Source organism: Panthera leo, chromosome D2, assembly GCF_018350215.1.
Source record: "Panthera leo isolate Ple1 chromosome D2, P.leo_Ple1_pat1.1, whole genome shotgun sequence".
Lineage (NCBI taxonomy): Eukaryota > Metazoa > Chordata > Mammalia > Carnivora > Felidae > Panthera > Panthera leo.
Window position 1 is genome coordinate 20451588 of NC_056689.1, and position 24013 is coordinate 20475600.

At 34.2% G+C, this 24013-nt stretch overlaps 1 protein-coding gene across 6 annotated transcripts in view; it reads left to right on the top strand.

Annotated features, from left to right (window-relative positions):
- Positions 1 to 4933: 4933 nt before the first annotated feature.
- Positions 4934 to 24013, top strand: part of PHYHIPL (phytanoyl-CoA 2-hydroxylase interacting protein like) — an 80034-nt gene continuing 60954 nt past the window's right edge. The window contains exons 1-2 of one of the 6 annotated variants that reach the window (XM_042908497.1): positions 5201 to 5285; positions 12050 to 12147. Coding sequence is in view for 1 of the 6 variants with exons in the window: in XM_042908494.1 (XP_042764428.1) it covers positions 5180 to 5285 (106 nt within the window). In the remaining 5 variants the exon portion in view is untranslated. Of the gene's footprint in view, positions 5286 to 11429; positions 11645 to 12049; positions 12148 to 24013 lie in introns of those variants that run through there. The other 5 variants (XM_042908496.1, XM_042908495.1, XM_042908494.1 and 2 more) reach the window with 5 other exon arrangements.

Sequence of the window (24013 nt, forward strand, 5' to 3'; positions counted from 1 at the left end):
CTGTCCAGTGTTTGGAGATACAGAAGTAGAAGTGTAGAAATCAAATACTGGGGAGAGATTCAATATTGAGTATTTGCTTATGGGCTTGGCAAAAATCTACCATGAGTTAAAACCAAAAGCAAACATAATATGATGTAATTTAAAAGGGCCCCAACACACTAAACCATAAAGCTATTCTAAATATGGAAGTTCTTGATGTTTTTAAATAGCTATTAAAATATTTCCAGCAATTTGTACTGTAAAATTGACCAGATGTACTTTCTTAATGGTGTTCTTAGAACATCCTCACTAACTGCGAGATGCCTTACAGTTCATGCAACACTTGCATATATATTATGTCGTTTGATTTTCACACGTTTAGACACAAGTCAACTTGAGTCAGGATAAAGAATTTAGATCATTTGAGTGGCTCTCATGAGTTTTATTTTGTCCCACCATTATAAGGGCTTAGGAAAAGTCCTGGTAATGATTGAGAGGAGAGAAAAAAAATAAATAAAAACACTCCTTCATTTACTACGCATTTTGAGTTTGCTTCTACCCATGGTTTTGGTTCAGTCATTGCCTTCTGCTTAGCCATAAAAGTCTGGATTGTGCCTAAGGGTGTAGGTTATATAATAAGAATGACCTCTGCACTTACAAGCTTATTGAAAGGAGTTTGTAATCTACTTTTCTTTAGGTTTGATAATATTCTAGGCAGTTGTAGCAATATAATTAAACACAAAGTACTGAAGTTCAATCAAATAATTCAACAAATTGTACTGAGTATCTTCTCTATGAAAATACTATAATATGTGCTTAAAATTTACAGCACAGGGGAAATAAATGTTCAGGGAAGAAGTATAGGTTTTACATGATAGCAAGCTCAAGATGTGTGAGCATATTAATATCACTGTCAGAAAAGCTAACGTTATCCTGGGCTGTGTTACAAGATGTGTGGCATATAGAGCAAAGATGGCTTGTTTCCCTTTATATTCTTAATATCTTTCTACACCACAGGTGTGTTCACCAATGGACACTTAGAAAACACTAGAGCTATCTAGAAGAGAGTGTCAAAAGTGGTAAAGGGACTCAAAGTAATGTAATATCAGAAATGTTTGAAAGAACTAGGAATATTTAGCCAGAGAATTGAATATATATGGGCAGCAGAAGGAAGAGGATTGTCATTATTGTGTATGACTAACAGAGGAGAAAATGAAGGCCACTGTATTGACCTTATAGGAAGAATATTTGGGTTGAGAATGAGTAAGATTACTTCATGAGGATTTATTAAAAGATAAACAACTTTTCAGTGGCTTCAACACTGGATACAGTATTGCATTAAGATACATTTAGGTCCTTTTCAAATTTAAGTCTCATCCTTAATGTACACTAATAACGTAAAAATCATAGTGCGATTATGTTTTTAGATAATATAAAGAAATTTTTGACATAGGGAATAATATTTATAGGTAATGCACCATTTGAGGGGGATCTTGAATGGTAGGATTTTGGCTATAATAATGACCACCTCAAGCTAACAATTAAATAATGTAAGTGTACAAGGATTGCAATTACTCACACTGCAACTTGTATATGAAAAGAAAAGGTAGAATTTTTATTTTGTATAAAACTTATTTGGTTATTTTCATGAAATATTGTTCACTGATATAAAGGGAAGGTAAATGATGTTTTTAGTCTAATCCTGGATCTTAGATCCAGTCAGTATTTTAATCAGTTCCTTTAGGTATAGTCCAGATTTTTAGGTAAAATCCTCAGTCTTTAAGATTTTTACCTTTTCTTCTACATCTTATTTTAGATGGTATTTGGGAATATCAAGACAGGAGAGTTTCCATTACCTTGAAGCACTGGGACAAAGGCTCATTGGATTTGAATGTATTTTGCCTCCTCTGGTCTCTGTGGTGACATTTCTTGTATGCCTAATTGCTTCTGGTCTTTCTCTTGAAGTTGGTGGCTAGAGAAACTTATGATCTGTGTTTTTTCAGTTTGTTCAGGGCTTGTTTGCCATCTCTGAGACTGACAAGTCTCATCTTTTTGGTGCTTTAGACCTCCCTGGTCTAGAAGGTCCACTATGCAGCTTTTGCTAGCATTTTAAAATCAGGCTTCAGAGCAGGTTGGCTAGCTTTCACTCAACTACCTTCTAAATATACAGAAACTTTCAGCAGTTCCAGAAAGTAAATCCCTGTCCTCCATCTAACAATGATGCCTTGTTCAAGGTTACCTGAATGCAGTCACCCTCAGTCTGGGCAGGTGATATCATCCCAAAGACCTAAGAAGTAGGGCAGACATTTCTCTGTCCTTGAGTGTTCCCATACCTATCTGTAGGCTATACCTATACCTAAAGCTACAAACCTTCATCTCACATCTTCAATGTGAGAGTAAGTAAAAATGTTGTTGGTTGCCAACCTCAAACACTTCAACCTCTTTTCCATAATTTTCTGAGCCAAAGAGAATATACTTTTCTCTCCTTTACCTATCTCAAGCCACCATCTTCTTTATACCAATCTCTGGCCTAAGTTGTGAACCGGGATATCTTGTCTTCACTATGGGATAAACTCTTATCATTTTGAACACTAGTCTTAGCCTTGATATGTTAAAACATAAGCAAATCTATATTTTATCTTTTGACAATGCCTTGATTTGAAGCCTCACAACTTGCTAAAAAAAATCCTATGCTGAATTTCAAAAGTAAAATAGTAACTCTCTTGTATTTCTTATGTAATAATCTAAGGCCTTAGCAGAAAGATGCCTTGGATTGAATAGATCTTATACCCGGAAAGTCAAATTAATATTTCTCAAAACATTACCTCCTTTCCCACATAAATATTCTGGCTCACAAACCTGATCATGCTAATTTCCCATATAAAGCCTTTCAGTAATTTCCTGTTCTCTTTATTTTTATTTATTTATTTATTTATTTATTTATTTATTAAATATGAAATTTATTGTCAAATTGGTTTCCATACAACACCCAGTTGTATGCTCATCCCAACAGGTGCCCTCCTCAATGCCCATCACCCACTTTCCCCTCCCTCCCACCCCCCATAAGAGACTCCTATTCCCTTTAAATAAAATCCTTTTAGAGGCTTTCTTGAATAATCAGACTAGGTTAGGACACCTGTGTGTCCTTCACAAGTTCTCATGATTCCTTTTTTCATAACACTCATTATAATCTTCCTTTTTCAAAGTCTATCTTTCCTAATTGATTTGAACTCAAAAATTCCAACATCTAGCATATTGTCCATGGGCATAGCTAGTGTTTAATAAATATTTGTATGGATTATAATTTTAATTATAGATATGAATTCGATTTCTCATCTGTAAATCAATAAATTGGTAATCTAGCTCACACAGTTTCTTTTGAAATTTGTAAATGTGATACTACTCTGAAAGATGAACCCACTGTGGCTTAGCTGACAATATCAATTTCTATTCCTCCAGACGCAGGTTTTAGAACACAGGATATTCACCAATAAGTGCCAGCTTGTCACATTTCTTGACAAGTAATAATTTATCCTCTCCTTAGGGACACCCCTATCTTGACATTTCTCAAACTGCAAGAAGGAGATCCATCTTCATTAATACCTAAGTTGATAATGAGGACATTTCACTTTAAGATACCCAATTATCTTCCACAGATTTGTATCAACTTGCAGTTGTGCCAAGTTTTCTCACAGGCTTATTTTACCTTAAGCTGGTCCTTCTGTTTTATGAGGTTTCAATTAACTAGATTTAGTCATGTTATGGCTAGAAGGATGTGACTAGAAAGGGTAGCATATAGCAATCTGTGTGTAAATTGTTACTTTATTGGATAACATTTATGTTTGAAATTGGAAAATCAATAAAAAGGAACTTTAATTTCCAACAAGCATACACACTAAAAAAAAGAAGAGAGAGGGGCAAGCACTGTTTTGATCCTAAGACAGCAACACAACTAAAAGCTGTTCCAAAGAAGCAAATGGCAACAGAGGTCAATAGGCTGTGACCTATACCCATTTTATTTTAAAAACTTTTTCACCTCCACGAAGTGCACTGCAGAATCCTAAATGCCTCTAAAAAGAATGGGCAGATAAATTTAGGGTAACTTGAGGAAGCACATTTCCCATTGTGCTTCCATATCCATCAGGACAGGTACTGTTTTTTACCCCCTTCACTAGCGTACAGAACAATGCCCAGCACAGAGTAAACATTTAATACCTAGTTGTTGAATGAATTAATGAATGAATGGAGCAAGCTAGACTGCGAAGGCTGAAAGATTAGTGGCTGTCAGTCCTGAAGCACACGTGCTGCCTTTCCAGCCGGCTGGCTGACATCTCATTCCCTCACCTTTCTGGCAGTTTTGAATTCCTGTTTGCCCCTCCTTCAAGATGACCAAAATTCTGTCCATAAACCCTGCCAGTCCTCAGTTAATCCACACATCTCTCACACGGAAGCAGCTGTTCCTGAGGAATGCTCGGCTGAGCAGGTGGGGGCTGGGTGGGGAGTAGCCCAGGACTTTGAACGGAGAAGGCAGCCTTCTGGCTCCGCGAACCCGTATACAAAGGGTCTGGACGCATATTTTTCCAGTCCTTCAAAACAACCAGTCTGCTCCCTCTCACCTCCCCAGTGCCAGACGCCCCAGTGCCAACCTGGATACGACTGACACTGACGAGGGAAAAGAAGCTAAATCAACCTCACCAGGAGAGAGGGCGAGTCCAGCATGACGCACCCCCAGCATCCCGCAGTTCCCGCGAGTTCACCTAGCTCAGGGGATTGCCGGGGCTGAGGAGCTAGGGCAGCAGGGGGCGCGTGCGCGTGGAAGGGCGGGGGAAGGGGGGGGCGCAGGAAGGAGGAGCGCCGCGCGCCAGCAGGTGGGCGCGTCCTCTCACGCGCGTGCGCGCGCCGCGCCTTCACGTTCCCCGCGCGACGCGTCTCCTCCCCGCCGGGAGCGCGCTCCTCTCGCCCTCGCGCCGGGTCCCTCTCAGTCTCTTCGAGCCGCGCACTCTCCGGAGCTCCTGCCACGGCCGTCGCCTCGGCCGCGGCTCTCTAGCCCGGAAGCTCAGCCTCGCCCCTCCGGAGCCGCGTCCCAGGCCTCCTCCCCTCTTTCCGACACTCCCCTTCCCTTTCCCGCCCTTCTCTCCCACCCGGTCCGTCGAGAGAGCCTGGATACGAAGCAGGCGGGCTTGAGAAGGGAGTTGGGAAAATGGAGGTGCCGCGCCTGGATCATACCCTCAACAGCCCCACCAGCCCCTGTGAGGAGGTGATCAAAAACCTCAGCCTGGAGGCCATTCAGCTGTGCGACCGGGACGGTAAGAGCGACGGGGGCTGTGAGGAAAGGGGCCGAGCCCGCGCCTAGGCGCCGCGGCCGCCCAGGCTCTGCTGACCCTGCTCGCCCGGGCTTCACGGTCTTTTGTTGTTCCCCCGTACAAATAAATACAGGTGGGGCTCCCCTCCGCTCATCCGCCCTCTCCTCAGACAGTAGAAACAAAAGGACCCCAGGGCTCTTGCGTTAGCGCGGAAAGTCGCCGTAGTCTCCAGCCGCGGCGCCCCTCGCCGTCTTCGCCCTCCTGGCCCAGCGCCGAGGAGCTGCCCGGGCGAGGGCGCCGTTCCCGCCCGCCGTTCCTGCCCGGGACGAGGCGTTTCCGATCGTGCCGCAGTCCGGGTTTCCAGGGTCTACCGGAACCGTTGGAAAAATGCCCTCTGGATGTTTCTAGCACCCCTTCCTTCCCCTCTCCACCTGCACATGCTAGTTAGCATTTTCAGCCCAGAAACTTATCATTTCCTTTTTAAACCTCTCATCTTCAGACCCCCACCTCCCAAATTCAGGAGTCTTTTTATGCTCTCAAATAGGGATTGGGATGACGGTTTTTTCAGTGAAGGGGCGCGGGGAAAAAGTGCGTTTCAGCACCAAGGACAGCCACAAGCTTCGTGGTTTGGGGCTGTGATTCAGAAACTCAAAAATCTGTGAAGTGGCATAATATATCTGCTGTGGTACAGAATATGTGGCGAGTACTCACCATTGTGTCTTGATATTATGTAGCTTATTCTATTGTTAAAGTTGCAGTCTCAGAAGGAAGTGATTGAACACAGGTTTAAGCGTTAAAGAGATAAGCTAGTACTGTGTTCAATATGGGTAGCTTCTGTGTTATTTTGAGTAGTTGAAGAGTCCGTCTGTGGAACAAAACTTCATTTGTAAAAAAACTCATCTGATTAGTCATTGACCAAATAATTGTAAAATTGGACATCTGACAAAGGAAAAACAATTTACATGTTGTTAAGATGACCCTAAACACTTTTTGGCTATAAATGGAATCCGTTAACAATGTATGCAGACGATGATTTAAAAATATTTTTTTTTGGTCAAGATTATGTAGAGATACTCATGTGGTGACAACAAAGTCATAAAATTTATCAGTATGTAATCCAAATAGAGAGCAGAGGTCTTGTTTCAAAGTCATTTAAATGATAACTTGGTTTGGCATTGGTATACAGTCTAGGTCAACTGAACACGGAATTTCTTTTTATTAATAAATTTGGGACACAATAATTGCCCTTTGAAGCCAAAGCCACTTTGAAATAATTTCTGAAAAAGGTGTAGTATGGATAAATAAATACTCTTGCAAAAGCCGTTCATAATTTCTTTATTCTTAGGTCACCGTCGTAATAGCTGCACATATTTATGACATCTAAACAGAAGTAATCATTTTGGCATTCCACATATAAACTTGCATTATTAGACTATAGAGATTATTTTTAGTATACCACATAAGAAATTGTATTGGTTTTAGTTTATGCTTTTGTGAAGTGACTTTTTCTGGTGTTAACCATTGTAAATGTTTTTCCTAGATTGGTTTGATAGAAAACCAAAATAGATTTCATTTTCATTTATTTCAATGATTTATCAAAAGCTTATTACTGTAGTTATTGGAAATAAGCAATTAATAATTGTCCCTCAAGAACACAGTAATCTTAATACTTAAAATTGGATTTGCCACATGTTTCAGAGATAATGGAGAAGATAAAGTTGTTTTTCTTTTTTATGAAGTTTACAAAGTTAGTAATGTAGAGTACAGAAACTAGTGCTACATTTACTGTGGTCTCTTCTATTTTATTTTGGTAATAGTTTTTTAGTTGTTTCAGTTCATATTTATGAATCCTGCAAAATGAACAAATTATGTAACATTTAATTGGGGAGTGCTAGCACTAAGCAGTATCTATGAAAATTACTTATTTACAGGCTTCTAATAATTCAACATAGATTAAATGAATAGGGTTTCATTTTTATTAAATATGTTATATCAACAAATACAAAGAGCTAACTCTTCTATTAAAAGATGTGTAAAAAACTGGGAATAGCTTATGTAGAGATGTTACTAAATGCCTAACTTTATTTTGTGACACTACATGTCAGTTCCAAAATATATAGTTTTTTATGGCAGAAAAATTAAAAAACGTTGCATTAAGTTTGTCAAACAGACCTTATTTGTCAAATTTTATATTGAGAAAATTTCAGCTAGGTACTATTTACTCCCTTTACTTCCTTTCACTTTCTCTCAGGTGTCATTATTTTACTTTTGTAAATATATAACAGAAAGATTAGGATGTGGCAGAAGATCTGTTAAATGCTTAAGTATATAATAAGTGATAAATTTTCATAATTTTACAATCACAGATATACATTTGTCTTATTTGCTCTTTACTTTTTTCTATTCTATTCACAGATGGGAAAAAATGAGCATAACATTAATTTCTTGGAAGTGGAATGAAATAGAATAGGAGAAAATATAGTATTGTTAAATATATATTTCCTTTTACTCTCTCCACTTATAGATTTTTTAATTTTATAGTGTTTTGCATATTTGGCCAACTAAGAGTTATAACTGCTGGTGAACTGTATGTCTTTCTTCTGTTTCCTTGGCTCTTGTATGTTTTTTCTTTCACTTGCTATTTCTTATAAATTAATCTGTTTACATAATTTGCAATAATTTACAATGTTTTCTTTTTTTCCATAGTTTCTCCAACTATCTAACAGTTGGAAGAATATGGAATAGAATCCAAGCAGTCATATAATTGGGTTTTTAAATTAAGCAATAGGGAGGTTCTTCTACACACACGTTATTTCATGTGTACTTTTATCCTAGGCATGTGTGCTAGTACATGGTCCCTGTCTAGATGTTACCTGTAGTTCAAAATGATGATTCTGAATAGACTTCTATTAGGAAACCTCTGAAGATGTGCTGTAGATCTAGTACTTTCTAGAATCTCTGTTGCAAGTAGGAGAGTGTTTCTGTTCCTCCATCTCTGCTGTGCTGAAGTATCCTCCAGTTGATATACATTAATTGTGGATTTTCCAAAGAAATTGAAGGGGAAAAAAAAAAAAACATTTACTCAACGGGAAGCATCGATAATATGGGAACCCATTTCCAATTTGTTTCTTCACATGGATACTTGAGACCTTAATTGACTTGTGATAAGACAGAACAGCCCCCAGCTTCATGCATAGAATTCTACATTACTTCTACTCTTCATTTTTTAAAAATTATGCATATATATGTGTGCGTACACACACACACACACACACACACACACACACATATATATATATAAATTTTCTTTCCTTGCTGAAAGAGAAAGATTTATTATATATATGTTGTTTTATGCATTCAAGCTTCCTGCACTCTTGTTATAATAGTAAGGAAGAAAACACAAAATTAATTTGTTCTATAGCACTTAAATCCACCCCCAAGCTTTCCTAGGTTTAACAAGTGTTATTTCCATGATTATTTTCTGACTGCCTAGATATGATTTATGGAGTTTATGATGCTACTCAGCAAAGGAGTACATTGTAAGGAAATTGCACAGAGAGAACCTGACAGATTTCTATGTCTTTGTGTCTGACAATAGTTTTGTGAAGGAAAGGAAAAAAAAGGTTTTCTCTTTTTTACATATTTAAAAAGGTAAATTCCTTTTAATTTTTACTTATATCTATTTAAATTAAAAATAAGCTATGACTTATTTATGCAATTGACATATGAATTAAACAAATTTTAACTTTGGAAACAAAATAACACAGAAATGCTTAATAGTTAATACAGTGCTGTATTAGATAATCTGTAATGACATTTTCTGAAGCAGACATCTAGGAAGAGTACTTATAACTGTTACCTTTAATAGTACAAGAACATAAGGTAGTCATTGTTCAGTCTCATTGACCTTCATATACCATAGTGACAATACCATTTTAGAATCAGATGGACCTCTGACAGAGTATTGGCTCTTGACAGATATATTACCTTAGGCAAATTACTTGTTTTTAGCTTTAAGCTCTCTCATGTAAAATGAGTATAATAATGTCAATCCTGTAGGATTGTTAAAATAATTAAATGAAATATTTCATATCATTTCTCAAAATTCTTGACACAAAATAGAGAATAATTATTATTGTAAATGGACTATTTTTCACATAACTTCTTGAGTTGAACTACTGTTATCTATCTATCTATCTATCTATCTATCTATTTATTTAGGTCCAGTGTTTAGATCTTTGTTGTTTTTCATTTTATTAGTGTTTTATTTACTTAGTAAATCCTTCTTATGCCACTTCAACTTTAGGAGTAGACAGTGGAAACTGCAAACTCTGAATTTTAAAAGGATAGTTAATTTTAAAACCACAGTTACAGTACTCTCATTTGCTTATATTTTTCTATCCTATCAGTAATATCCTTGTCAGCCTTAATCCTAAAAGCTCTTTTAGCTTCTACTTCAAACCTGCTGTTTGCTGCATTTCACGTGCTTTGTGACCTTGATATCTGCTTTGAGTAGGTATTTGTATCAGAGCCCTTCTCTGTTCTTGATTTAACATTTTTTTCTTTATGATTATTTTTCTAAGGATGCATATGTACCAGCACATGAGATCTCTGGATTCATTTCTTTGACCCAGATATGACTATAGAGATGCTGTAAATTTTTAATTAGTGAACATGGAACATAACAAAAATAAAATAAAAACTAAAACAGAAAGCTTGAAAGTCATCAGATTGTTAAACCAATTCATATTCTTGGTAGGGGTTCTAATTCATTCCCAGAGAAAACAAGGAAGTTATGAGAGTAAAAAAAGTCACATCAAAGGATATGTGACCAGACTCCCTCCAGTGGTAGAATAACTGATATGTTATAAGTAGTAATACTGGCAACTTGCTTTGTTGCCTAGGTAAGGCAGTCAGAATTTCACTCTATAGAAAGCTACCTAGACAACTTCTAAGTCACTTAGTTTTTCACTGCTGTTTCCCCCTCATTTAGGCCCAATCTTGATTTTTTCCTTAACTTATGTAAGTAGAGTTTATTGATTATTTGTATATATTATCCGGGGCTTCAGAAAAACAGCAGTTGCATCAATTACTACAGTAAGGATAATCCTTCAGGTTTCTGGTTTTTCTTCTCTGCCCTTAGTAAATGCATAATTTTAGTTTTTCCTTACAGCATTTTCCTCTTTTTTGGGTTTGTTTTCTATTTCTGTTAAATTTTTCTATAAGAATCTATTTACTGTTAAAATCTGTTTTTACTGGTTGAAAGCATTTGCCTCATTAACATTTTTAAACATAATTTTATTATTACACAGTAGATAAACTGTATTATTATTAAGCAAGCTGTATTTTATATACATACATTTGAGAAGTACAATCAGTATTTGTGGAAGATTTCTAATAGAAATGTATAGAAATATTGAAGAATTCTCAACAGGAAAAATAGGCAGCATCCTTATGGAAGGATAGTGAATGGCAAGGGTGTAAAAGAAATGCAAAAATAATTATAAGCTTTGTGACTGAATTTTCAAGCAAAATGAAAAGTGATAAGGAGTAATTTAAGGATTTTAAGTCTGGGAAATTAGAAGAATCATTGACAGGGAACAAAGGAGAAAGGAAATAATATTTAGACATCATGATGACAGTTTTTTAGACCTCAAATTTTAGATCTCCGTGGACATCCAAATATATCCTAATCCCTTTTTCAGGGGCACTTTCCTCTCACAGAAATCATATTCTCAGAGCAGTATTATATACTGCATGTTTCAACATGGATGCCCACAAGAGAACCCACCTACATTCTTTTTAGTCTCTTATTTTGCTTGATTCTCACTCTTCAAAGGGCCACCCATAATCCATTGATAGTATTTTGATACCTATTACTAGATAAAAATTAGCCACTTGATACTTTATAGAGGATTGTGAAATAGAGATTTTTGAGTCATCTAAAGGTAGTTTTGAAGTCATAGAAGACTTTTCAGAGATATTGAACATAAAAGGGAAAAGAACATTTATGTTAAGACATTTAGAATCTAACAGTAAGCGATTTCCTTGGAAACTTAAACATTTAGTAATTCCTCTTATGTTCTGAGGAAAACAGTTCTAGAAGGAGAAAGAGAATTGTTCATAGAACTATATATTCCACCAGGGGAGACTAGAATTTACGTGGACAAGGCAAGATTAGGATTTGACTTCAGTTTTAGAGTGACCTCTAATCAGCTTTGTGTCTCACCCCTTAAAGGAAAGGAGTGATTACATGTTGGAGAAGGTCAGCTTTGAAACCTAAAGATGAAATAAATCTACATTCCAGGTTTGTTAAAAATGTAGTCAAGAGCTCTGCATTTTTGAAGTTCCTCCACATCTATGTGAGTTGAACAAAAAGCATCATACTCTGAATCATAGTTTTGTGTGTTTACAACTATTCGCACCAAGATTGTGGTTCATTTTAAAAGGGCTTCTTTGTGAAGAATTTTGCTTATATGCTGTTTATTTAGTGGTTGTAGCAAATATTATAAATAAATCCTTTTGTTTTCTGTAGCCTGTGAGAGTGTTGCTATCTGATAATAGTATAAAAGGCTTGTAGCTTCCCTAGACATGTGCCATTAAAGATAAAGCACAAACATTTTTTTTCAATATCTTTAATGTGATTTTCTTGAAAAACAGTGTCTTTTCTTTTCTAGCTTGAATGATGGTGAATCTGTCAGTATTTAAAATTTTAAAAGCTGATAATGCAACAAGAATGACAATTTTTTAATATTATTATATGATAGGTTCTTAATGATTGATTTTGAAGTTATACCTATGATATAGAAGAGGCATCAGCAAGTTACAGTTCTTGGTCCAAATTGAACACCTGCTGCCAGGTTTTGTAAGTAAAATTTTATTGGAACATAGCCATGCCCATTTGTTTAGATGTTGTCTGTGGCTGCTTTCTTGCTAGAAAGGTGAGGTAGCTATGACAGTAGACCATATAACTTACAAGCCTTAAAATACTTATTATCTGGTCCTTTAGAGGAAACGTTTGCCAACTCCTAATGTAGAGTATTGAGAAAATAAATTAATCTTTCTTGGTAGGAATGAAAATATTGAAAGAAGAATTTCTGAAAAAAATTGTATAATCATTTTGATTTTATATGTTACTGGGGTCAGGCAGAGAGCAGTAGAAAGCTGGCTAGCTCTGTATGGAGTCAATCAAAATGGGTAGTGATCTATGCCATTGGGTCTGATAGGCAGTGAAAGAAGCAAGCCCTAATTTTAAGTTAAAATCTAGTCCTCGTATAAATAATTTTAGAAAGAAATACTAGTTATGCATTAATATTTCCAGGTACACTTAACAATTCTATCAATAGATAGGTTTTAGAGTGTCAAAGATAATGATGTGGACTTTGAGAAGTATGGATAGTTATGATGTGTACTACTACAACAGTTGTGTGTACATCATATTCTTCCTTGTAAACCAAATTCTCATTGAAAAATGTCAAGGTGTTACTCCTCTTTATGTCTTTCATAGTCTAATGTAGTGCTTCTAAATCTGTATTTTGGTTTTTATTTTCAATATTCAATCTATCACTGAATGATACTTTATAAAAATATAATAAAAGTAATTATTAGAAAAGTAAAATTTAAAGTCCAAAAAAAAGATTCAACCGATATGAAAATCTCTGTCAAATTCCTATTAAAGTTTCCAAATATTTAATCCTAATTTTTTTTTATCTCATCAGAGCCTGGTAAGTAGTTTACAGGCCGTACTTTGAGTATAATAGCTTGAGGACAGTGCCATTCTATTCTTGTTCGATTAATTTTTAGGCACTAAACTTAACCAGTTTGCTTCCTTTTGTTCTTTTATTTACATGTAATTTTTACTGTTTATTTGTACATGTACTCCAACTTTAGTATCTGTGTTAAGAACAGAAAAAAAAAAAAAAGGATCCAAAAATGAATATAACTTGGATCCTGCATTTAAAGGATTCACTGGCATTTAGGGAGACAATAAGTTTAAATAGATAAATATAATAACATGATGATACTATAATAGAGTGTAGAGGAGAAAGTAGGTAATTCTGTCTTGAGTGTCTCAGATGGCTTCACAGAGGAAGCAAAAAATTTTTTCTGGATATTAAAATAAAAATAAAAATTTTCCAGGAGAAGTGGAATAAGGGCATTTCTGATAGAGATAAGAGCATATATAAAGGTGTAAAATCATGTATGTTCTAGCAATATATAACATTTGGTATTGATGGAAAAAAGAAGTGTTTGTTATGAGAAAATAAGCTGAAAACTAGTTAAGGCTACCTAGATTATGCCATGGTTAGGAGTTTGAATTTATCTTGTCTGAAATCTTGTTAATAAATTTCAAAGCTTGTAATTTTTAGAGAACCTTTTTTTTTAACATTTTGCAGAACTCCAACAAGTAAAAGTAGCTTTTAATTAGTATATATTTATCCTGTAATTTCAAACTTAACAGCATTTTCCCAATAAAGTCAATAAGTGGATACAGTAAGAAATGAAAATTAGCAGTTATACATGGAAGTTGCTATTTTATATTGGCCTCAATATCCACTTATGTATTTTATTTTTATTGTATTATGCGTAGGAAATTCTACCTCATAGAAATAAGTAGTGACAAATGCTAATGTTTATAAACTCATTTTGCTTTCTCAGGATAGTCTTCAAATAAATTGATCCAGACTAAATAGAAATAGTAAGTTGTTTTTTTTTCAGAGTTGAATCAAAGAGTAAATAGTCCTTTTGGAGGGAGGTGATGGAATCTGTTCATCAGTTCATTTTTTCATTGTTCAGTGAGAAAATAATGTATCTTATAATATTCTGAAATATTTTTGGTAACATTTTTTTTAAAAGCTTATACCTTTGTGCTGATCTCTTAAAATTTCAGAAGAGTTAAATTTATTTTACTTGCATGATTAATCTTAACTGTAAGGATCAGTTTCATTACTGACAATTCATCTGCATTTATAAGCTCGGTAACATTGTGACTATTATCAAATTGAGCTTCTTCAGCTTATTAAAGACCTCAATAATCAAATTAGTTTTCTCATTATATTTGAAAGATGTTTATCAAATGTTTTTTTTTCCTATATTTGTTGAAGTATAGTTGATATATAATGTTACATTAGTTTCAGGTATACAGCATAGTGATTCCAAAACTGTGTACTTTATGCTATGCTCACCACAAGTGTAGGTACCATCTGTCACTATTCAACGCTATTATAATACCACTGACTATATCTATGCTCTTTGCTGTAGGTTTCATCCCCATGACTTATTCATTCCATAACTGGAAGCCTGTACCTCCCACTTCCCTTTACCCATTTTACACATCCCTATACCCTCCTCTCCTATGGCAACTATCAGTTCTCTGTATTTTGTTTCTGCCTTTTGTTTATTCATTTATTTTTTAATTCCGCATATAAGTGAAGTCATATTGTATTTGCCTTTCTTTGATTTATTTCACTGAGCATTAATTATATCCATGTTGTAGCAAATGGCAAGATCTCATTCTTTTTTATGGCTGAGTAATACTCCATTGTATAGGCTTCCATATCTTGGCTATTGTAAATAATGGTAAAATAAACATAGGTGTGCATATGTATATCTTTGTTAGTGCTTTTGATTTCCTTGGGTAAATAGCTAATAGTGGAATTTCTAGATTGTGTGGTGTTTCTATTTTTAATTTTTATTAAAGTGTTTTTAAATTAATAAAGTATTGTTTCTTTTTTATTTTTAAAATTCATTTTTGTTTTATTTTGTTTTTTTAGATATAATGTATTGTCAAGTTAGCTAACATATGGAGTATACAGTGTGCTCTTGGCTTTGGGAGTAGATTCCCATGATTCATCACTTAACATACAACACCCAGTGCTCATCCCAACAAGTGCCCTCTTCCATGCCCCATCACCTATGCCTCCCCCATTCATCAGTTTGTTCTCTTATTTAAGTGTCTCTTATGGTTTGGGGTGCCTTGGTGGCTCAGTCAGTTAAGCATCTGACTTTTAATATTGGCTTAGGTCATGATCTCACAGTTTTGTGACTTCAAGCCCCACCTCGGGCTCTGTGCTGACGTCGTGGAGCCTGCCTAGGATTCTCTCTCCTCACTCTCTGCCCCTCCCCCACTAATGCTCTCTGTGTCTCTCTCTCTCTCTCAATATAAATAAATAAACATTAAAAAAATTTTTTTAAAGTCTTATGGTTTGACTCCCTCTCAGTTTGTAACTAATTTTTTTTCCTTCCCTTCCCCCATGGTCTTCTGTTAAGTTTCTCAAATTCCACATATGAGTGAGAACATATGATATCTGTCTTTCTTTGACTGACTTACTTTACTTAGCATAATACCCTTCAGCTCCATCCATGTTGTTTTAAATGGCAAGATTTCATTTTTCTCATTGCCAAGTAGTATTCCATTGTGTGTGTGTGTGTGTATGTGTGCGTAATATACACATTCAAAGCAATCACAATCAAAATAGCACCAGCATTCTCCTCAGAGTATTTCTTGTTTTTTTTGAAACATATCTTTTTTCAGGATAGTCACCTAAGTTTGGTATGAAAGATAAATTTTGAAATTTTTTATTCATAGCATTATAATTAGCTCAGAAAGAAACTCCTTCAATTTAAACCATGGCCTATATGAGATTACTTAAAACTATTTTGAAATATCTTAATATCCAGTTCTTATTAATAAACAATTACTACTTAATAAAGTTGGCAATAGCTTTTACGGGAGCTACCATTCCTGAGATTTAAAAAATTTTATCTCTACTCCTTAATAGAGGTGTCTCAATATTTCTGACAATTTAGTTAATGATGTGTTAAAAACCTGATTTAGACATTAACATTTTCTTCCTCATTGTGTGTTGTTTTAGCATTCTTAAATTTATCTGTTTGAGAAACTTCTACAAAAGTAAGTGGAAAGATCTGCCACATTCATATTCTCATTCAGTTAAATTGGAAGGATTTATCTCTGCATTTTCAGACATGTACCAATGTTTTATTCCAGTTTTTTGATAACAGTTTACTAATTTAACATATTTGTTACAATGTCAAAAATGCAAGATTTAATACGCCTAAGTAAAAATCTGTTGGCTGTGATTAAACTGGAAGTGAGAGATATAAAAAAGGAGCTGTTGGTGATGACTAAATTTGCTAAATTGGGAGATTTGATGTATTTTGATACCAGTAAATAAAGTAGTTTGTTAGTTGGAAGAAATGTGAAGTAGTAGCCTTAATAACAAGCTATTAAATAAAGCTTTTTCTGGACAACTTAGGTTGCCTGTGTAATACCTAGATGGAGATGACCAGAAGGCTGTTAGAAATGTCCATCTGTGTCTCATAGGCAGGGAGTTTGAGGACAAAGATGAAAGTTTGGTAGTCCTTTTCAAGATGGTTTTCTGTTCCTCTTATTTGTCCTTTATTAGGTTTTCTTTACTTCACCCTGTAGTCAATCTTTGGGTCCATGTCAAATTGTTCAACTGCTCAGTAGAATAAGTAAATTTGAATGCTGGTGTCTTTTATGTGGGGTCTAAAAGGAGCATTTGAAAATTAATTACTTTTGACATAATTGAATTTGGCTTGGGTGTGGTTATTTCAGGCAGTTGACATGGAAGAAACACAATTGGCCTAAACTCTGTACTTGATAGATTTCCCCTTATTTTGACTGGAAAGGGAATAAGTGTATGATTTTCTGTGTTTACTGTGGAAATGTACTGGATTAATTTTTCCCTCTTTGGCAACATAGGCTATAGTGCATAAAATAAATTAACTGTTGGGAATTCAAATTAGCAGAAAAATAATGACACTGGAGCCCAAAGATAAACTAAAATTTTCACCAAAGGTATTTCTAAGGCTTTCATACTGAATGTATATTTCTAAGATTTTCTTTTGACTTTGAATCCACTAATTTTAATGTTCTCTAGGGTTTTTATTGAATGGCTAGCCTAAATAGAACATGGTCTTTCTTACACTTAATTTTTTTTGGCTGATTCTTTGTGTTTAAACTTAGATAAGCCTGACATTTTAATAAATATAATTTTTGTATAACTTTTTCAAACTGTGATAGGCTGAGGGTTGAGAATATTTATATATTGTTCTTTTCTGTTACAATTCACTGTATCCAATATTAATTTCCATGAAGCTAGATACACCTTTTTTGGTTGTTTTTTTAGTGATTAAAAAAAAAAGAAAACATAATCACTAAAGAATGATGGCTCTGGGATTTGCTGTTTATGCTGCTTGTTTTGCTAAAAGCTTTCCTCATTTAAATTCTAGTTACACAGTTTACAGTGATAAAATTCAAGGTCGAAATAGTGATAAATATTCCAAAAACAATCTAACCACCTCTACCAGAATTTTTATTCTGCACCATGTATTTAAAAAGTGTATCTTCATCTGTATGAATATTTCTGAGAGCTTCACAAATATTTCAAAAGCTTCGTATGGTCAACAATGAACTTTTTCTTCACTGTACTTCTAATAATTAGAATATTTTTTCCAGCTTTTTGCCTGTATTATTAATACTTTACAACTTTAGCTATCTAACATACAAAATCCTCTTGGTTTCATTATAATATATTAATATTTTAATGAAAATCTTAAATATATTTCCCTGGATACATGCATGATGCTATTTAGCACAAATAATGTATGTGTGTGTGTTTTATTTACTTATTTTCATTGCACTTTAAAACACAGAAATGCTATCCTTTAAGCCTGACATGAAATCTAAACTCACAAAACACATTAATCAAAGAATAATTATTTTCTCTACAATAGGGTTTCTCTGTTGTTTCTCTAGTTTCTTATAATTGTTTCCTTCAGAAGAATTTGACAGAAAGGCAAAATGGCACTGAAATGTAATATAAACTAAATTGTCTTGAATCATGGTTTCTTAAATTATCTATGAAAATTTTATCTATGAAAGTATATATTAGACACTGGAAATTCAGATATTTTTAGCTTCATCTATTTGTAGGTAATTTCAAAGGTAGCTAAATTGTAATTGTGCTGACAAATTTCAAAAGCACTCAGAATGCTGTACTTGTATCATTTACCTAGGAGTTTGCAAAGCTTGTCCAGCTTTTCTGTAGTCAACATTTCTGTATTTCTTTTCTTTGAGCACACAAATCTCTTATGAAATGTTAAAAGCACTGTTTTTAATTTTTTTAATTTTAATTTTTTTAAATTTTTTTTAATGTTTATTTATTTTTGCCAGAGAGACAGAGCATGAGCAGGGGAGGGGCAGAGAGAGAGGGAGACACAGAATCTGAAACAGGCTCCAGGCTCCTGAGCTGTCAGCACAGAGCCCGACGCGGGGCTCGAACTCACACTCACAGACTGCGAGATCATGACCTGAGCCGAAGTTGGAGGCTCAACCGACTGAGCCACCCAGGCGCCCCAAAAGCACTGTTTTTAAGTAAAACGTGACTCTTAAGAAAGCTAGGTGTGATAGTGTAAGAAAAGAGAAAGGAAAAAAAAAATTTTACCCAGAATTGTTTTTGTCAGATTACAATGTAGTTTTGTAAAATGTTTGCACGAGGTAATGTTATTATACTAACAGTATAAGGTATCATAATTTATTTTGGTACCAGAATTCATTTTAATTGCTTTTAAAATTTTTATTGTCTTGTATTATCACTGAGGGTCTGCACATGGCTGATTTTCATTTTTCTGTTGTACTGTACTACTTTTTTGGGGGGAAATTATGCACTTTACTTTTATAATGTAAGAACTTTCAAAAGTTTTATGTAAATACCATGGGTATATTGTGTATGAACCCCAGAGTAATAGAACTTCTATTAATGTTTATTTTTATCTCAGCTAATATAAGAAAAAAATGCTTAATCTTATATATATAGACAGATTAATTTCAGGTATATCAAACTATCATGTATACTGAATGTGCTGGAGATACCTTTATATAATTGGTATATGGAATTGAGAAATGAAAAATATTAGTATTGGGTGCCTGGGTGACTCAGTCAGTTAAGTGTCTGACTCTTAATTTTGGCTCAGGTCATGATCTCACTGTTTGTGGGTTCAAACTCTGCCTTGGGCTCTGTGCTATGTTGGCATTGAGCCTGCTTGGAATTCTCTCCCCCTCTCTCTCTGCCCCTATCCCACTCCTGCTCTCTCTCTCTCTCTCTCTTTCTCAAAATAAATGAATTAACTTAAAAAAATGAGTTGGGATGAGCACTGGGTATTGTATAGAAACCAATTTGACAATAAATTTCATATTAAAAAATAGTAATTAAAAGAAATGAAAAATATTAGTGTTTTGTAAGACACGTATTGGTGTACTTTTTCCATTCTGATATACGTATTCTATTGTGATATCTTTTCCTATGTGACACCCTTAAAACAAGATATCTAGATCAAATTCAGAGCTGGTTGTTTGAACTGCTGTATCACAAAATATTAAGCCAAGATTATCAAAAATAAAATCACATATTCATATATATCTTTTACTAATAAGTAAAAATAAATTATTTTAAAATATATATTTTATGTTTTTATTTTTCCAGTATATAATGCTCATAACATATCAGTAAGGTTGTATGTATATATAATTTCTAAAGAGTTGACTGCAATTATATTATATACATTCTCAACATTTTTTTATATAGGGGCACAAGATCAAAAAACTTTTAACAACAAATTTTTATTCTATTTTTACACATCTTGCTTTGTACAACAAGCCATATCTGTAATAAATGAATCCACCCAACATTCAGGGGTGGATATTATTATATCACATAATTATATACTCTTTATTTAATGTTTATTCATTTTTGAGTGACAGAGATAGAGCATGAATGGGGGCGGGGCAGAGAATGAGGGAGACACAGAATTCAAAGCAGGCTCCAGGCTCTGAGCTGTCAGCACAGAGCCCAACGTGGGGCTCAAACTGTGGACCATGAGAACATGACCTGAGTTGAAATCAGACACTTAACTGACTGAGCCACCCAGGCGTCCCTATATACTCTTTCTTTAGCATCAAAAACATTTCTGAAACATATTTTTTATTAAGATATAATGGCATAACACTATATTAGTTTCAGTTATTCAAGGTAATGATTTGATATTTGTATATATTGCAAAATGATGGCCACAGTAAGTCCAGTTAACATTCATCACCTACATAGTTATACATGTTTTTCTCCTGATGAGAAACTTCAAGATCCACACTCATGCTACTTTCAAATATGCAGTATAGTAGTATTAAGTATGGTCACCATGATGAACATTCTATTCCATGACTTACTCATTTTGTAACTGGAAATGTATACTTTTTCACCCCCTTCACCCATTTTTCCACCCCACTCCATTCCACCCCACTGCCTCAGGAAACCACCAGCTCATTTTTTTTTTTTTTTTTTTTGATTATACATATGTCATTTGTCTTTCTGTGTCTGACTTATTTCACTTAGTGTAATGCCCTTAAGGTCCATCCATGTTCTCACCAATGGCAAGATTTCATTATTTTTTTTTGTCTGAGTAATTATTCATATATATATACATATATATATATATGTATATATATATATCACATTTTGTTTATTTATTGGGTTATTTCCATGTCTTAGCTGTCATAAATAATGCTGAAATGAACATGGAGGTGCAATATCCTTTTGAATTAACCTTTTTCTTCAGATAAACTACCAGAAGTGAAACTGCTGGATCATATGGTACTTCTATTTTTAATTTTCGGGGGAACCTCCATATTGTTTTCCATAGTGATTGCACCAATTTACATTGCCACCAACAGTGCCATCCAGGTGCCCCTCTGCTCAGTTTTAATCAGATTATTTTTTTTCTAGTAAGTTGTGTGGGTTCTTTATATATTTTGAATATTAACCCCTTATCAGATATATGATTTGCAGACCTTTCCTTTCATTCAGTAGGTTTTGTTTTTTCATATCGTTGATGATGATTTTCTTTGCTGTTCAGAAGCTTTTTAGTTTGATGTAGTCCCATTTGTTTATTTTTGCTTTTGTTACTTTTGCTTTTAGTGTCAAATCTGAAAGATCATCGCCAAGACCAGTATCAGGAAGCTTACTGACTATGTTTTATTTAGAGTTTTATGGTTTCAGATCTTCCATTCAAGTATTTAATCCATTTTGAGTTACTTTTTGTGTGACATAGGATAGTGAAACTGTCATTTTCCTGTTGTATGTTCTTGAAACCTTTTTCACAAATTAATTGAACATATATGTGCAGTTTTATTTCTGACCTCTCTATTCTGTTCTATTGATCTTTGTGTCAGTATTAGTGCCAATACCATACTGTTTTGATGATTATAGCTTTGAAATGTAGTTTGAAATCAGGAGTGTGGTGTCTCTAGCTATGTTCTTTATCACGATTACTTTGGTTATTTGGGATCTTTTTGGTTCCATACAAATTTGAGGATCATTTCTGCTATTTCTTTAAAAATGCCATTGGAATTTTGATAAGGATTGCATTGAACCTACAGATTACTGTGGGGAATATGAACATTTTAACAATTTTAATTAAGCCTTTCAATCTATGAACATAGAAAATCTTTCCATTTATTTGTGTCTTCAGTTTCTTTCATCGATGTTTTATAAAATTCAGCATAAGATATTTCACCTTAATTAAGTTCATTTTAGGTATTTTATTCTTCTTTGATACAATTGTAGCTTAATTGTTTTCTTATTTCCTCTTTCTGCTATCTTGTTATTAGTGTATAGAAATGTAATGTATACTGATTTTGCATCCTGCAAGTTTACTGAATTTAGTTCTTACTTTTTTTTAATAGAGTCTAGCATTTTCTATGTCACTCCATCTGAAAATAGTGATAGTTTCACTTCCTCCTTTCCAATTTAGGTGACTTTTATTTATTTTTCTTGACTAATTGCTCTTGATAGGCTGTCCAATGTTATTTTGAGTAAGTATGGTGAGAGTAGGCATCTTCTTTTGTTCCCAATCTTAGAGGAAAAGCTTTTATCTTTTCCCTGTTGAATATGATGTTAGCTTTGGGTTTGTCATAGATGGCCTTTATTATGTTGAGAAAAATTCCCTGTGTTCCAACTTAGTTGTTCATTTTGTCATGAATGAATGTCAAATTTTGTGAAACACTTTTTATGCATCTTTGAGATGATCGTATGATTTTTATCATTTGTTTGGTAAATATGGTATACCGTATTAATTTGTAGGTGTTGAACCATCCTTGTGTCCTTGGAATAAATCCCACTTAATCACAGCATATGTATTTTTTATGTATTGTATGTATTTTAATGTATTGTAATGTAATGTATTGTTGAATCTGGTGTGGTAACATTCTCTTCAGGATTTTGTATCTATGTTCATTAGGGATATTGGTCTGTAATTTTCTTTGCTTGTGGCGTAGTTGCTTGGTTCTAGTATTAGGGTAATACAGACCTTGTGAAATGAACTTAGACGTCTTCTCTCCCATTTTTTGGGAAGAGTTTAAGAAGGATTGGTATTAATCTTCTTTGACTGTTTTGTAGAATTTACCAGTGAAGGTTCTGGTCCTGGACTGTTGTTTTTTGGGCAGTTTTTGATTACTGATTCAATCTCTTTACTAATAATCACTCTGTTCAGATTTTCTATTTCTCATGATACAGTCTTGGTAAGTTACATATTGCTAGGAATTTATCCATTTCTTCTAGAATGTCCAATTTGTTGGCATGTAATTTTTCATAATAGTCCCTTAGGATCCTTTATTTTTCTATAGTATCAGTTATAACATCTCCTTGTTAAGTTCTGGTTTAACTTATTTGTGTCCTCTTTTTTTCCCTTGGTGAGTCTAGTTAAAGGTTTATCAGTTTTGTTTTTCTTATCAATGAACAAGTTTCATTGATCCTTTCTATTGTCTTTTAGCATGTATTTTATTTATTCCTGCTTTATTCTATACTTCCTGCTACTAACTTTGGTCTTCATTTGTTCTTTTTTTTTAGTTTCTTGAAATGTAAAGTTAGGTTATTTATCTGAAATTGTTCTTGTTTTTTGATATAGACGTTATCACTATGAACTTCTCTCTTAGAACTGCTTTTGCTGTATCCCATAAGTTTTGGCTATATTGTATTTCTATTTTCATTTGTCTCAAAGTATTTTTTTATTTTTATTTCTTCCTTGTTTCATTGGAAGTTCAGTAGCATGTTGTTTAATTTCCATATATTTGTAAATTCTCTGTTTTCTTTTTTTTTTGGTAATTGATTTCTAGTTTCATATCCTTGTGGCCAGAAAAGATACTTGATATGATTTCAGTCCTCTTAAATTTATTAAGACTTTTTTTTTTGTGGCTTAACATATGATCTATACTGGAGAATGTGTACTTCAGAAGAATGCATATTCTGTTGTTTTGGGATGGAATGTTTTGTTTACATCTGTTAAGTCCACCTGGTCTAATATGTCTTTTCAGCCCAATGTTTTCCTTATTGATTTTCTGTCTTGAGTATCTATCTATTGATGTAAGTGGGGTATTAAATTCCCCTACTATAATTGTATTGCTGTCTATTGATATTTGACATGTATATAGACCTCTATGTTAGGTGCATTTTTAAATACAAATGTTATATACCCTTGTTGGACTGACGTCTTTATGTAATGCCTTTGTTTGTCTACTATTACAGTCTAGTTTTTGAAGTCTAGTTTTTGAAGCCTTGCCCCTCACACCAAAGCTCTAGGACAAGCTAATTGGTCTCTTTAATAGAAAGGCTGGGGTGTTTTAGGCTGCTGTCTTT